The following is a 16,354-nucleotide window of genomic DNA, read 5'->3' as shown; positions in this document are numbered from 1 at the left end:
TGTTCACAAAAGATTCAATTAGAAGCCATGTATTGGGTGAAATTTGTGTGAATCTTTGGTAAACAATAGACCCTTTCATACGTCTATAAACGTCAAATCTTTTGGGTCACAGACAGTTACACATTTCTACAAATAGTCTGATACCCTATTGCGTTTTTTTTTTTTATTTTGCACACACTCCTCCAATTCCTGTCTTTCTGTCTTGTCTCCACACCAACTTTGTTATTTGCACGTACTAATAAATCCGCTTCGTTAAGAGAAAGGATTTGTTTTGTATTAGATAGGAATGTAGAGACAGACATCCAAAGCAGAAAGCCGAGGTGAGGAAAGCATTGAAGAGGACAGAAGCACGGAGACATAGAGCGAGGATGCTGATTGGATAAAGCAGTGTCACATGATCGCTGTGGTCACGACTAGGAAGTGCGAAGCCCGATTTGGAAAAGATGTGAATGGTCTGCAAGGCGTACCTAATAGAAAACGATCACAGACATAACTAGAGGAAGACTGAATGGTAGGAGTAAGGCTGTTCATATATAGTGTATATTGTTTCATCACATGCGCATGTTGGTATTTTATGTCGCTATTAGTATTGCAGGTAATAAGTGCTGTGTGAAGTCTGCATATCCAGGTATTGACATGTTTATAGTGGACCTAAAGGCTAGTATTTTGGATGAAGTGGGGAAGAATGTAAGGCTTAGCTTATCTTTCTGACCATGTTTCATGTTGCACCCCATATTTAGGCTATATTCACACTTGCATTTGTGACCTCCTACATGCAGAGGAAATTCCGTCAGGCTAGACGCTGTGTGTATGCTTCTAGATGCTTTAAATGATGCGTGTTTACATTTGTTTTGGTGCACATAGATGTTCACATTTTTATATTAGCTGCACCTGACTTCTATTTTTTGAAAACTATGGTTGCAGTATCCAGTACGAGGACCGATCTTTATACTTCTGTACTTGCTAATACCGATGGCCAATACTGGTACTTCCGCTAGCATGGACCCGGCTTACCGGGCAATGAGGACCCAGGCGGCGTGTCATTGCCTGGTAAGCCGGTTCCATGCTGATTAGTAGGGGAGCCGGCTGTTTGGCCAATCAGCATGGAGACGGCTTCCTGGCCCATCAGAAGTCGGGCGCGAGTCATTACCCGCCGCCTGGCTTCCGGATTGGCAGGGAAGTCGGCTCCATGGGCCTTCATGGTACTGTCGGTCCGAGGAAATCTCCTTCTGACCGGAAGTTCCAGTATCAGGGAAGATATCGGAGCATTTGGGCGAGTACGAGCCCAAATACTCGGTATCGGCAGCGACACCGATACCAGTATTGCTATTGGTGCATACCTATTGAAAACACAGTGTGAATAGATCCATTGGAACGCATATAAACGCATTAATAAAAAGCATAGTGTGAATGTAGCTTTAAGGCCCATTTCCACCAAAAACTTGTGGTTTACATGAGTTTTTTTTTTTAGGAGGTACTATCAAAGAGATGCATTTACATGCACTGCGGAAAAATGCAGCATGCTCTGAATTTTCAAAGCGCAATGCATTCTGCTGAACTACACTATTCAAAATAATATTTTTTTGTATAGATGTGTTTTTTAATGGTTTTAAAAATGCATGAAAGCGCATTGGGTGGGAATGGGCCCTTAGGGTGTAACCGGAAATGATCACATTTCCCAACCCACTCTAAAAACAACCTTCCCACTTAACTGAGTTATAGGCTGCTTCTTCCTGCAGCCATGGTGCAGCTGCATGTGGTCTTCGCCCCCACAGCCGCATCATCCCTTTATACATCCATTCACAAGATGTTTTAATTTATATATAACAATTCAATAATTACAGATGGATTTCTGTGCGTTAATTTAGATTATTTATAAACTGCATACTTTGCCTTATCTCCTGTGATTTGTTCTGTTGACAGACATGGTGATTTTGCGAGAGGGGCTTTGTCCTGGATTGACGTCTGATATAATTGCTGCACTCAAAAGAAATCATGTGAAAACAGGTAATATTTTTTCCAGTTGCAGATTTCACTTAAAGGACAGCTGTACATTTAGTACATCTGTCCATTAATTAATGCCCCCACCTGGTAGAATGCTCACTTTCCTCCCAGTTGCAGCAGTATTCACTTTGAGTCCCTGCCTGAAACAACAGAAAACATCCCAGCCGGGTCCTCCTTTTCTCCTGTAGGAGATATCAGCCTCCATGGGTCCTGCAGAGTTCAGCTCTCCAGCAGTAAAGAATAGGTCCACAGCTTAAATGTGCAGTAGGAGGACACAGCAGGGACATTATCAGTGAAAAGGCTGTTCAGCTACAGGCAGGACTGCACTGTGAAAATCACTGGATTGGGGGGAAGAAAGTATTTAACCAGGGGGCTACACTTAAGAAAATGGGGGACAACTGTACTAAAGCCATGTTATGTCTTAACAGTGTTCTTTTGAATGCAATTTATTATCTGCCCATTCTGTATTGTTCTGTGACTTAAGAGCAGCACCTCAAAATGAAGAGGGTAGTTCTGGTAATAACTCTGTAGACTTTGTCTCCTTAAAGGAAATATGTAGCATTTTAGTGTGTGTATATCAATTCACATTAGTCTCTGTTCCCCAAAGGAGCTGTTAGTATACTGCCCCTACACACTAAGGCCAATTTGGGGAGAAGCCAATAACACTATCTTTTGCCAGAGCAAATGAGATGACTTGGAGGAAACCCATGCAAACAAAGGAAGAACATACAGACTGAGATTATAGCTAAACCTATCTTCCAAAAAATGACTGTATACCAGTGAACTATATATAGATGACATTTTCTAGCTGTCTGTTTCCTCTCAATATTTTCCATTCTTTTCTTTATTTATAGTGGTTGATTTGGTGGCTTCAGATTTAGAGGATCTTGCTCGAAAATGCTTCTTATCATACAAGGTAATGCTTTATCACAAACATTGTACATCCTTAAATGTTAACCACTGATATCTTAAAACAACTTGCTGCCATTGCTGATCTCCTTCTAGAAGTAGAAAAGTCTTGCTGTAACTTTTTTGTTAGTCACGGGCCTAGAAAAAGCATGTCATGCTTTATTTAAAGAGGAAAAAAGGAAATGCTGCAGATAGTAAGTGCAGGCATCTAGAAATGCTTGTATATACCTGCAGCAGCCTCCAAAAGACTAGCATTAGAGCAGGCAGTAGAGTCCAAGTTTTAAGCTACCTGCTGTCCCATGCATTCCTATTTGCCTATCACTACGAAGGGCAGCATCACTGGCCAATAGCAATGCACAATATATAAGAAGGGATGGGCCAATCTTCCGTACACAGAAATTGTTAGATCTTTGCCTGTCTGAACAGCCCAGAATGAGGCCTAGGATAGAAAACTTGCATAAAGATCAACACAGCTGCAGCGGATGAACAATTCAACAAAAGTTATACATAAGACTCCTTGGAGGTTATTGAGAAAGCTAGAAGGCCTGCTGTAATAACAGTATATTCTGGATCTCAGTCGTGGGGTTAAATTATTCTTTCCACAGGCAGCCCCACACACAGTACTACTTTGGTGCACCAAAATAAACGAGACACCAAACATTGAAGATCTTACCTTGCCTCTTAGGAATACTGATTATCAATTCAGGAAAACATGTCATTATTGGATTCAACTCACCACTACAACAGAATACAGAGCCCTATTTCCCTATTTTCCCTGATCTTTCTACCTCATATTAGTAGACAGTTTGGTTCTTCACCCAGCAGTGATATAGCTGGTCGCAATGGAATGGATTAATGTTGCCCGCCATTCTTCACCCAATTCCTTCTTCCCTTAAGGTGGCCGTACACTGTACAACCATCGCAAGACCTTAATCTTGCGATGGTTGTACAGGGATTAAAAAAAGTACGATCTGCCCATCTTGGACGGGCAGATCGCACTCTGGATCATCGCAAGCCACGCACCTCAGGGCGGGCTTACGCTGACTGCAAACGGGCAGTGTGCGTGTGCGCACACCGGCCCGTTCGGCAGCTGTCGAACCAGCAGGCCACCAACTTATACAGTTCATATAAAGCATGGAGAATTACTGCTTGTACATAAAGGTGGTTGTTGTTTTTCAGACACTTGTGGCGATTAGACGTGTGCTGCTTGCTCAGTACTCCGCATTCCCCTCAAATGGTGCAGACCTGTATGAAGAGTTGAAGGTTTCTACAGCAATCCTTCCCACGGGCAACAGCAAGTAAGTGTCCACACACATTTTTGCTGTCACACACATTCAGGGTCCATTGCGATTTCACAGTTTAAAAGTTGTAGTCTACAAGACATCATTATTTTTAGTAAATATGGATTTAAAGCATAACCTAAACATGGCTAAAGTGTCAGCAGCTCTTGCCGTGATGTTCTCTTGGCTTTTTCCATCCGGGGGGCCTACCCTTTTTGACCATTGGGTTGCCAATGTTTATGTAACTCCAGTGCATGGACACTGGAGTTAAATTGTTCCGGCATCCTGCTCCTTTCTCACTATCTTACAAATGCCAGGATTGTACACCACACTGTGTATGCAAGGCAGCAGTGTACTATGGAAAAAGAATTGCTAGGAGAAAGTAGAAGACTTCTTTTTTTGGCAAAAGAGACATGCAGTCTTTGTAGCCAAAAACTACACCTCCTAGCATTTATTTCAGTGTTTAGTGCTGCTTTAAACTGTGATTTTATGTCTTTAACATTATGCACAATTTTATCTACTTAGTCAGGTTGAAGAAAGTCCATCATGTTCGACCTATAGAGACTTGACTTTAAAGAGAAGATAGTCTGTCATTGTGAACCTGTCTTTACTATCAAGTGACTCATTAACCAGGCCAGTCAATCCTGAAAAGTCTAAATTCCTAAAAACTTGTTCCATGTCAGTGACTCTCTAGGTAGTGAAGCATGATCAGGATGACAGACCCAGAACTTGCATCATTAAAAACAAGTCAATAATGGTAATGGCTGCCGCTATATTTCAATCTTCACATCTGATTCTAATACTTTTGAGATGTGTTTATTATAAATATGTACATATTGCTTTCCCACTTATTTTCATAGAGGAAGAAAGGACATGCATGACATAAAGCAACAACAAACACATGGGGTCCCAATTCTTTTCAGAGATCTTAACCTCACCTTCACTTAACACAACCCTGAAACTGAACTAAACCTTAAAGAAGTCATCCAGATTCAAAACAGGAATATGCATTTGCATTACTGTATTTTAAATATGTGCAAATATATTAAAGTCAATTTTCTACCTGTGGAAACCTACCTAGAACATCAGTATGCAAATGAGCTTCCCCAACAAACCAGGCAACCACAATAATTAGTTGTTGGTAAATGAGTAATGGCTTTCTCTGCAGAGATGAAGGGAATTATTTATATCCCAACGCCTTTTTAGGATGTTTTTTTTTTTTCCTACTAGTGCTGCAGATATATATTTCTATATACACTGCACCTTGTGTCAAAGTAAAGAAGATACATATCTCCTACCACCTGCTTTCTCAAAGCTTTCTGGGGCTCTTTAACCCCGAAAACCTAATCTAACCTTTTAAATGTCATTCTAATGTTACCCATAATCACTGACCTTAAAGTTAGAACCCCCCCCAATATTGCTGTGAAGACTTATCTTATGTGATGCCTCTTGATCCGAACAGCTTCTTCCTTCCACTCGTTTTCCAAAGTCCCTCCAGCGCTGGTGCAGGTCTCTAATCCAGCGCAGACTCCTTGGATCCCACGGAGTATGTCCGACGTGCGCACTCCCGGCTGCATCCATCCAGCTTCTGTGCCGCTCTCCTCCTCTCCCCTCGGATGATCTGGACTGCGCATTCGCCAGCCCACACTTCCTCCTTCACAGCATTTGGGAGCTGGGACTTCTGCAGCCGGGAGCGAGCGGCGCTGACACAGGAAAGTTTGTTGGTATTTTTTTGAATGTTGGGGCATATATCTACTGCTTACTAGCAGTAGATATATGCCAAAAAATAAGAGACTTTAATTCTACTTTTAAGGTTTTCTCCTAACAAAGTGTCAATACCACCTGGAACTCAACTCTTCAATACTTACCTTCCTTCCAGAATAGCAACATCCACATGCCCCCTTACTAGTGTCAACAATGTCTGTCTTATTTTGGGTTGGACATCTTGATTGGCCAGGCTGGAGATGACATAACTACTGTACATGCGCACTGGGGTTTATTTATCCCAGCACCAAGGCATACCAAGAATTTATACTGAGCTGCGCATGCGTGTTCAATGTACATTCTAAAGCATCTTGTGAACAGGTAGTTAAGTTTGCACAAGTAATAGTGTCTCTCTTTAAGGCTTATAACAAAAAGCACCAAGTGGTCATTATCAAAAGTAACTACTGATTTGAGATATATACACACACACATAAAAAATTTATTATTTGTATCCTATTGATTGTATTTTTGCTTCTAGACTAGACCTCCTCTTGGATTCAGGGTTATACACTGGAGAAGTCACAGAGATTGCAGGGACAGCAGGTTGTGGCAAAACACAGGTTAGAACAATGTACTTTAACTTATCTGGTGTAATAGTTCTTTGGTAGCATGCATGTAGACAGATGTCAGTAACATTTTCAAAGACCACAGCTAGTGCTGTTCATAATAATGATGATGTCTGTCAGACACTGGCAGCATCTGTGAACAAGCCATATTTTGTGCATGACATAGGAAAATGGACTGCCACAATGTATATTGCCATAAACAATAAGGTTTTCTAGGTATACAACAGAAAGTATCTTTTTGTCAAAACTTTGATTCAAAGCCCAACTCATTGCAACAGGCGGCAATAAAAACCTGACAGAGGTTCTGAGTGGTATATGTTTTGAAACCTTACATTTTATGATTTTTTTAGTGGGCCTTTATAGGGATTCACATCTCTGGGAGACACCAGCAAAATAACATTAGAAGAGCCAATAGCTGCCATCTGATGTCTTATTAACAGTTATCACTTCTTATCCTATTATCATGTAATCAATTGTAATTGTTGATTATTGCGGGCAGAGTTTGTTTCTGTGTAAAATGTTATTTTGTACTGAATTTGCATCTCCGTCTTCATAAGTAGGCTTTCAAGAGTTGTCTATGGTTTGCCGTAAGGTCTGTCATTCCAAAACTGTTTCTTTTTAGGTATGTCAAAGCATTGCTGTAAATGTGGCTAGCAGCATGAAGCAAGGAGTGTGTTATATAGATACCACAGGAGGCGTGACTGGCTCTCGCCTACTGCAGTTAATACAATCCAAGACAGAACAGGAGGATGAACAGGTAAGTACTGGACGTTGTACATGTAAAATCCACAGTTGGGTAATGTTTGATGGCCTGTGTATGACTACACACCATACAACTACAAAGAGGCATTGTTCTGTGCTTCCACCATATTAGTTGATGCCCAGCTCGGTTAATGAATGCATACATGAATTTTCACAAGTAAAAAGTTAGTTACTTATTGGTATTAGACTTTATTTTGTACCTTAGGGCTACATTCCTCCATAGCATTTGTTTGTTGAAACTCTCACTCTCTTTTAACATTCTACTCCCCCATTCTTTGCTGCTCCTGTCTACATTAGTCACCTCCGCTACAGACCTTTCTCTACCCTGAAGCAAGTCAAAACTTTAAAGCCCCTTAAAATCTTGGCTTTGAAAAAAATACATGATGTACATGGTATATCAGAAAGCATAAATATAATAATAATAATGCTTAAATAGGTAAAATATTTTTGAAAATACCACTATATAGAAACATATGCTCTTTAGTCCATGAGGTGACTAATGAAAAAAAAGAAATGATAATCTTAGAACTATGCTATAGCTTGATTTTACTACTTGTCATCACTAGGTGTCAGTAGAACTCATCTTAACGTTAGGTGTCAGTTTGAACCTTCGCTATTTATGTAAGATATGGCTGTAAAGTGACCCCTGCCCTGATTGCTGCATTGCCTACATTTATTAGGCCTCCTGAGGCCTTCTTTACACATTTTTCGTGTTTGAAGTCTGTTCACAAATACAATTTCATAATTTATAGCCATCTCTTTTGGTCACTTCTAGATTTCATGTCTTCAGAGGATTGAAGTGTTCCATGTGTTTTGTGTGTATAAATTATTAGATGTACTTCAGGATTTGAGGCACAGTTTATCCCAACAGGTACGAAAGCTAGAGGAAGCATTTGTAATATACTTTAAAAGTCTATGCATTTGTTTGTTTTATTTTCTGAATGTATTATGCTTTTTAGCTTCAGTTTTTAGAAGGCTTTTTTGTCCTCTCCTTTTACTTTTTTTGCTAACAGTTTAGGCACGTTATGAAATTGGTTGCCTTTTGCATTTTCAAAGTTGCAACTAGCTTCATCTAGTGGATATAAAGCTGTATTTTCTGAAAGCTACATTTGACCTGAAGAGAAAACATACTAAGAACGTTTGCTTTGCCTCTATTGACATACAATAAACGTTCCCAGAGATTCACAGGACAAATGGCTCTGCAAAGTTTTTAGAAATGAACCTACAAAGTGTATCTTTAGCCATAGAATAAAAAGTGGAAGGGTTAGAACCTATGTGAAGTTTTTTTTTTTTGCTGTCTTTCTGGGGAGATTAACACACTCTATTTGTCCTGATTATCATTGTCACCCAGACAAAAAAAGGATGAGAACTTCAGAATTTTACAGTTGTCACCAAAGCAAGAGGTTAGGGGAAAACGTCTAATGGGAACACCTGTATAGGAGGGATTTTGAACTACCTTTTTTAGAGAGCAAAAAAAAGGAAGGAAGGTGGGGTTTTGGAAGCACCAGAATGACAACTCCGAACAAAGAAGCTTCACTTCTAAACCCTCCTAGCATTGATTCTAGACCTATTTATATATGTCAGCATCATGAATTATTGATACCTGATCAACTAACCTCGATCATGTCTCTATTAATTGCCAATCTAAATTTGAATCATGTCTTCTTTATCAACACCTATACTGTGAATGGAAGGTTCTTTGTGAAGGGAATGAGCAAAGAGGGATTTATCTACTCAGTTGGTTACTGTTACTTTTATGAATTTGCTATGAGCCTTTTTTTAAATAATATTATTAAAAATATATTTTATATACTATTTTTGTTCGGAGTTGTCATTCTGGTGCTTCCAAAACCACACCTTCCTTCCTATTTTTTGCTAATTATTACCAGGGGTGCGGCACCTATTATCCAAATCCAGGTCAAAACCTCTTCTACCTTTTAGAGAGATTTAATTTCACTTTCTGTTGTGTCCATGGGACAGGAAGTAAAGGAAAATCTCTCCAATGGGACAGAGCCGGCATAAAACACATGACAGGGGTTTACACCTCCATCCAGCACTAAATTCAAACATTTTGCCTGTAGATATTAAAGGATACCCTTTCAGGTTGACTTCTCTGGATAGGCTGACTTTCATGTAGTCAGTTTTATTAAATGCATAATGTTGTAATGGAAGCACTAATTATCTAACGTTTTTGTTTTTAAAAATGAGCACACTCAAAAAAAAAAAAATCACAATGCCTCTTGGCAGTACCTGAGACATAGATGTGGCTTAACTCCCTCCAGTTCAAAGAAATCCCCACCGCTCCAATTCCCCAAACTGGACTCACAAAACATGCATGTCCCAGGTGCAGGCTAAAGGGTGCGTTCCTACTCCAATAACCTCTGACTTCAACACAGCTGCACTCCACGGGTCCTCTTGCATAAAATCAGTGTTTATTGAAGTAAGTCAACAAATATACACCATCATAGCAGTCCCCATGGGCAAAACCCGAACGCGTTTTACCACTTGGGGTTAATCATAGAGATGATCATCAGCTTTTATCAGAATTATCTTGCAAGGGTATGCACTGTTACATTAATTAGGGTTTATTTAGCAGACCAGGCCCCAATACATTATATATCTACCTTTGCATACAGAACTAAATCTATATCTCTCTTTTCTTAGGTGGTAAGATCAGGAGAAGCTATGAGACTTCTAGTCATTGATTCAGTATGTGCTGTTATCTACCCACTGTTAGGTGGAAAACAGACAGAAGGTGAGAAACACAATATTTTGATTGTAAATATAAGCTTTAGTTATATAAATGTCTGATGAACTGTATTGGACAGCTCATAGCCATCAATTGTATTCAACTTGTCACAGCTGTCATTCTCCTAGGCATTTTTGAATCTGCTTTCTATGTGTTGTGAGAAACAATGATTTCCTCGTACAATTTTAAAAATAAGACTTACCTGTTTTTTTAAAGTGGTAAATTTTTTACCCCAATTTCTCTCATCTCATGCAGGAATGGCTGCCATGAATAATCTGGCACGGGAACTACAAACTCTTGCTCGTGATTACAGCCTTTCTGTTCTTGTGAGTTTTTTACTTTTAATTTAGTTTTTTTTATCTTCATATTCAGATGGTAGATTTATTTGTAAAAGATGCAGAGCAGTAGCTTACTGTAGTATACTCTCCCATACACAACCATTGTTTTAAAATGAACCCCACTTAATGCTGAACTGCAGGATTAGCTTATATTGTTTAAAAACAAGAGTCATGTGCAGTCTTACTAGAGTCTTGGTGTGCTTTGTGTATTTGTTCCAGATCTGTGCAGTAATTCAGCGAGAACTTTTGTCTACGAAAAGTAGATTTATTCCCTGTTGTTGCCTTTAAGAAATATATATGCAAATTGACCTTTTTTTGTGTCCAGAGTTCAGCTTTATGGTGATTGTGACCTGTTACATGTTGAATAAACTTTTAATGCCTTATTTTGCTCTATTGTGATCTTATATAATAAATATTAGATTACATGTTACCTTTCATTGTAATGGCTACTTTTATTGTTTATGATATAGCACAGGATCCTGCTAAGGACTTTTCCACCTATTAAGTTATTGGTTTGATAGTGTTGATTGCTGATTGATGTATTTTTTTCAGGTAACCAATCACATTACCAAAGACAGTACAGGTAGGATTCGTCCAGCTCTGGGTCGTTCATGGAGTTTTGTGCCCAGCACTCGTATTCTGCTTTGCAGACAAGAAGGAAACACCCAAAGTGGATATTGTACAGCATCACTTGTAAAATCGCCTCGACAGGTATGCTTGTTTATTTAAAAAGTATGCAATTGTATTAACATCATGATTAACTGTTATTACATTTCCAATTCTTTTTGCATTCCCAGCCTTCAAACTTGCAAGTGGAAGTAGAGATTGGCCTCCATGGGACACTAGAAGAAAGCAGTACAAGCACAGCTTTTGGATCATGATGTCAATCTTGACAATGAACTTTGTGTTTTAATTTATTACTCACAGCACTTAAATACCTATGTATATTTATTATTTTTATGGAAGAAAGAAAGAAGACTTTATACCAAAGTTGCATCATTTAATTTGTTGTATAAGACGGCCAAGAGTACTTATGATTGAGGCAAATGGTTCTGAAATCTGGGGATTCTGTGTGGAAAGGGATAGTGCTTCAGCCAGTTCCAAGAGCAAGTAATAGCTCTGGAGGAGAGCAGATGGAATATAATATGTAAACTGGATAAAGAATTTGAATCAAACTGTCTGCTTCAAATATGAATAGAGCATATTGGATTTTGTTAGTATGGTCCAACTTGTGAACAAGCTGGTTGAAAGAAATCAAAGGGGTAGTGTGTCAGTTTCCATTGAGGAGAGGACAAAAATGAAACTGACATGCAGTGTACTGAGGATCATATGTCAGTGGTGTACCTAGTGTAACACACCCCTCCTCTATACATCAAAAATATTTTCCGTAATAAGACAACCAATGTTATTGACATGTTCCCTGACCACCAATAAAAGGAGCATTCTCCTCGTGACTGTCAATAAAGGACATTCAGAATTCCTCATTCTATTGGTGGCCAGTAGAAAAAAGAATGCCTTTTGTTCTCAGGGGCTGTAGGAAAAATGCCTATTACATTGGTGGTCAGTAAGAAGAATGATTATTGCATTTGTGGCAAGTTGGAAGAAAATGCCACTTACACTGGTGTTTAGTTTGAGGAAGAATGCTCTCACGTTGCTGGTCAATGGGAAACGCCCCTAAATTGGTAGTCAGTTGGAGTAAGAGTGCCTCTTATATCAGTTGTCAGTTAAAGCAAGGCTGCCCAATATATTTTGTAGTCAGTTGGAGGAAGAATGCCCTTTTATATTTGTCAACAGATGATGGAAGAATTCCCCTTATATCGGTAGTCAGTTGGAGGAAAAATGCCCCTTTCAACTGGTGGTTAGTTGGGGGATGCCCCTATATTGGAAAGTTGGTTGGAGAAAGAATGCCCCTTATTTTGATTGTGAGTTAGGGGAAGAATGACCCTTATATCTGTAGTCATTTGGCGGAAGAATGGTCCATATATTGGGTAGTCTGTTGGAGGAAGTATGCCCCTTATATTGTTAGTCATTTGGAGAAAAAAATGTGTCCTATATTGGTAGTCAGTTGGAGGAAGAATGTCCCCATAATGGAAGTCAGCTGGAGGAAGACTTCTCCCTATATTGGTAGTCTTGAGGACAAATGCCCCTTATATCAGCAGTCAGTTGAAGGAGAATGCCCCCTTACATGTCATTAGTTGGAGGAAGAATACACCTTGCAATAAGTACTCAGTTGGAGGAAAAATGCCCCCTATATTGGTAGTCAGTTGGAGGAAGAATTCCCCCTATATTGGTAGTCAGTTGGAGGAAGAATTCCCCCTAATATTGGTAGTCAGTTGGAGGAAGAATTCCCCCTAATATTGGTAGTCAGTTGGAGGAAGAATTAATTCTTCCCACTCTACCCCCAATATAATGGAAGTTCTTCCACAGTGGCCACCTATTTCTTACAGCAGCATTTCTTAATTGGTGGTTGTTGAAAATATTTCTACAATTTACAAAGCTAACACACCAGGAAAAGGATCCCCTTTCCCCCCCAAATTTTTTGTTATTTTCAGCTAATTCCAGTAACATTACAAACTTATGGATAAACTAAAGATCCTTATCTAAATGCATTGTGATTTAAGTCTACAGATAACTAACAATATAATTGATGTAAGTGTTCACACTCTTATTTACTTGGAAACAGCAGGCTCTTTCATCATTTGTATCAGCATGACAGACTTTGCCAAGAGATGATGGCACTGGTTCTTTGCAGAGATCTCCAGGCTCTCAGTAGCTACACTTTGGGCAGAACACCCTCTCCTCTCTGCTCTAAATACTTGTAGTACTAGAGTATACACCATATCTGGTGCCAGCATGAAACCTCCTTCAGCGCATCAAAGGAACCTCAAATGCATAGAAACACTTCACATCTGCATTCAAGTCTACAAAACACAGTAGCGCCTATCTTTTAACAGTGATGTTTCAAAGCCATGTCCAGCTCTTTACCAAGCTAGGACCAAACTACCAGTAAGAGCATCTGACAGCTTTCATTGTTGTTTAGCCATTGAGTATAAACTCTATGCAGTGGGTTGTCAGTCAGTAATAAAAGCAGAGTGTATAACCTTTTGTAAGGTATTTATTGCTGTGTGTTTCCATGTTGGTGAGATTCTCCTTACTTCCTGTGTGGTCACCAAGACAGAAAGTAAGGTGGAACCCCCCCCCACCCCTAACTGGAACACATGACAATAAAAAAGGTTATAACCCTTCTCCATTCTATCCAAAATCAACACATACGTTTTGGCTGGAGTTGGACTTTAACCTGGAATGGCATAATGAAAACGCCTGCAATGCTTTGCTTTTATCAGGTGTTTTCTCAACCTTTTATGTTGGGTGTATAAAGAATTGTTAGCTAAATCTCTTAACGCACACCTTGCAGTGAAATGCAATGTCTTCTTACACTGTCTGCCCCCCACCCACCCCTTCACAAATCACCTACAGTGGGTATACTGAGCACCTTGGTATAAAATGTACCTTGTATAGAAAAAAAAGTTAGGGTCTATAATTACCTCACTCGCATCTCCTGCCTGCGGCACCTAGGTGAGGATGACGTCACACTCCTTCCGGCCCGATCCTGGGGAGTACAGAGCAGCAGAAATCTGCTCTTGCAATGAACTGGAGTGTGTTCTCAGGATAATTTGCTTGCCCTGCATTCCCCAGGAATCTTTTCAGAACAATGACGTCATACCCAGTGATAAAGAAGATGAGGGTAAAGTAAGTATGATTTACAGGCACGGTTTACTTTACACCTATCAGTAGGTGGTTTGTAACGGGGATAGGACCTGGGCAGCAGACCTTGCATTTCACTCTAAGGTCCACTTGAAAGCCATAATAAACACTCCCTATTAATGTAATGCAGCCAGGCTGCATAAACAATGTAATAAATACAGGGCCCCTTTTTACCTGCGCAGTGCTGCAGCAAGGGTAAAAAAAAACAAACAACTTTGCTGGTAGCACATAGCAATGAGACTGCTGTACTTTCACACAAAGCAGTGGCCTCTCTAATGGTCTGACCCCTCCTCCCCGAAGACTGCTTTAATTAACATCGCTCTTGTTCCTCAAGCAGCTCTGTTGATTGTCTCAGTGTTCAGGGGAAGGTGTGTTAGACCACTGGAGAGCCGGGCTGCAGCTTGTGTGGGAGACCAGTGGTCCATCTCTACAACATGTTGCCAGGATTAACCCTTGCTGCAGCACTTGGCAATTAAGAAAAAATAAAAGAGCCCCATATTTATTATTGTATATGCAGACTGAATGCATTACAGTAATACAGGGATCCCAAACTGACAAAACTAATTCCAGGGAGGTGCCCTCTACATTTCTGAGGGGGGTGGAGGGGAGAGGGCACCTCCCTAAAATGATGGCAGATAGCAGAAGAGCCAATACATCCCCTTCTATCTGCTGTTTTTTGAGTTTTTTTTTGTATTCTGACAGCCCAAACTCTTAGCAGGGGATCCTGGAAAGGTTTACTCCTTTCCAGAATATAATGTTTCTCTCGCTGGCGTCAGGGAGCCGCTATCATATTGTGGTAGACTCCCGGAACATCCGGGAGAGTTGAGATGTCTGGTAATAAATAGCAAGGGTTCATTTGGGTTTTAATTAGCATATAATGTCTATAGATATATTTGCAGTGTTGTGTTAATCTCTTGATTATGAAAACATATACCGTACTTTTGAGACTACAGTAATCTGTTATATTCTAAGGATGCCAATTGAACATTTACACTTTAACCATAATACTAGTTCATGTGCTTTATGATATTTAGGGAATTTAGCACAATGGTGAGTGCCTAGAGAACATTCTTGAAGCCTTAAACATAAAAGGACGGTCTTTATTTAAACAAAGGCCGACAGTCAGTGCACGTCAAATAATACGCTGTTCTTCAGCACAAAGAAACACAAAGTCCTTTTGTCCTACGGCAAAATGACATATTGCCAAATCTCATCGGGTTTCAGGTTGTCAGGTACACTCACAACGTCCCAGTCCTTAAGGCCCTTTTCACACCTGGATGTCGACGGTTTCTGCATGTTTTTGTGCGCACATTTTGCTGTAAATTGTAGCGTGTTGACGTGCGTTTTTCTCTGCTGCGTTGACCAATGAAAAGCAGTCAAATCCATGGCATAAGTTCCGGTTTCCTTTTTACATAACTTCCTCTTTCATGCAGGTAAAGGAGAGTGTTTCCTGCTGTGTTCCCTGCTACATTGTCTTGGTGATGGATCTTTATTACTTTCAGTGGCACAGTCTGGCAGCTGTCTTGACCACGATGATGAAAGCGAATCTGGAGTTCTGTATCCATCCTGTCATTGCGAGCAGACAGCAAAGCGGGCAGTTCTGGGCCATGTATGATAAGCTACGTGGGCACGAAGACAAATTTTTCCAATACACCCGCATGTCACTTGAAAGGTGAGGTCCTTCCATGCTGTAAAAAATGCGTGTGTTGGCGGGTTTGCAATGAAAGTCTGTCGCCCAAAAACTTGCTTTATATGCCCAAAGTAGCTCATTAAATTTTCTGTGTGACAGGCAGTTTTTTATGCGCAACGCTCAAGTGTGAACAGGGATCATTGAAATGAATGGAATTTTCTTTGCTGAGCGTTTTAGCGCGCATTAAAACACCTAGGTGTGAACAAGGCCTAACTGTATTTCTCCACAGATTTAGTCCTCAGTGATGCTCAGTAACTTTCCTCAGCTCCAAGCGGCTCACCACACACCTGTGTAATTCTTGCAACTCCACATCTCCCGTGTGTCACTGATACTGTCTCAATCTGTCCCTTGGGTGCCACCGACCCTATCGACCTCTCCCATCCTCCCCCTGCTGCTTGCGTCCGTGTGCTTCCTGCACACCCAAACACCAAGAACCTCTCTCTGAGCTCTGGTCCAGACTCTTAATAAGGCTGCTTTCAGCCACCTGATCAGTCCAGTCTGGTCATTGTCAATACCTGGCCCCAGGA

At 40.3% G+C, this 16,354-nt stretch overlaps 1 protein-coding gene across 1 annotated transcript; it reads left to right on the top strand.

The window, feature by feature from the left end:
- Positions 1–439: 439 nt before the first annotated feature.
- Positions 440–11,253, top strand: RAD51D (RAD51 paralog D). Its single transcript, XM_018561448.1, has 11 exons — positions 440–517; positions 1,924–2,007; positions 2,859–2,920; positions 4,093–4,211; positions 6,436–6,517; positions 7,146–7,280; positions 8,061–8,156; positions 9,950–10,040; positions 10,290–10,360; positions 10,925–11,083; positions 11,170–11,253. Exons 2-11 carry the CDS (start codon positions 1,926–1,928, stop codon positions 11,251–11,253), a joined length of 981 nt encoding a protein of 326 aa, XP_018416950.1. The 5' UTR covers positions 440–517; positions 1,924–1,925.
- Positions 11,254–16,354: the final 5,101 nt, after the last annotated feature.

Source organism: Nanorana parkeri, unplaced genomic scaffold (genome assembly GCF_000935625.1).
Source record: "Nanorana parkeri isolate BGI_ZX_2015 unplaced genomic scaffold, ASM93562v1 scaffold525, whole genome shotgun sequence".
Taxonomy (NCBI): Eukaryota; Metazoa; Chordata; class Amphibia; order Anura; family Dicroglossidae; genus Nanorana; species Nanorana parkeri.
The sequence above is the reverse complement of the archived record's forward strand: the minus strand, read 5'-3'. Positions and strand labels throughout refer to the sequence as shown.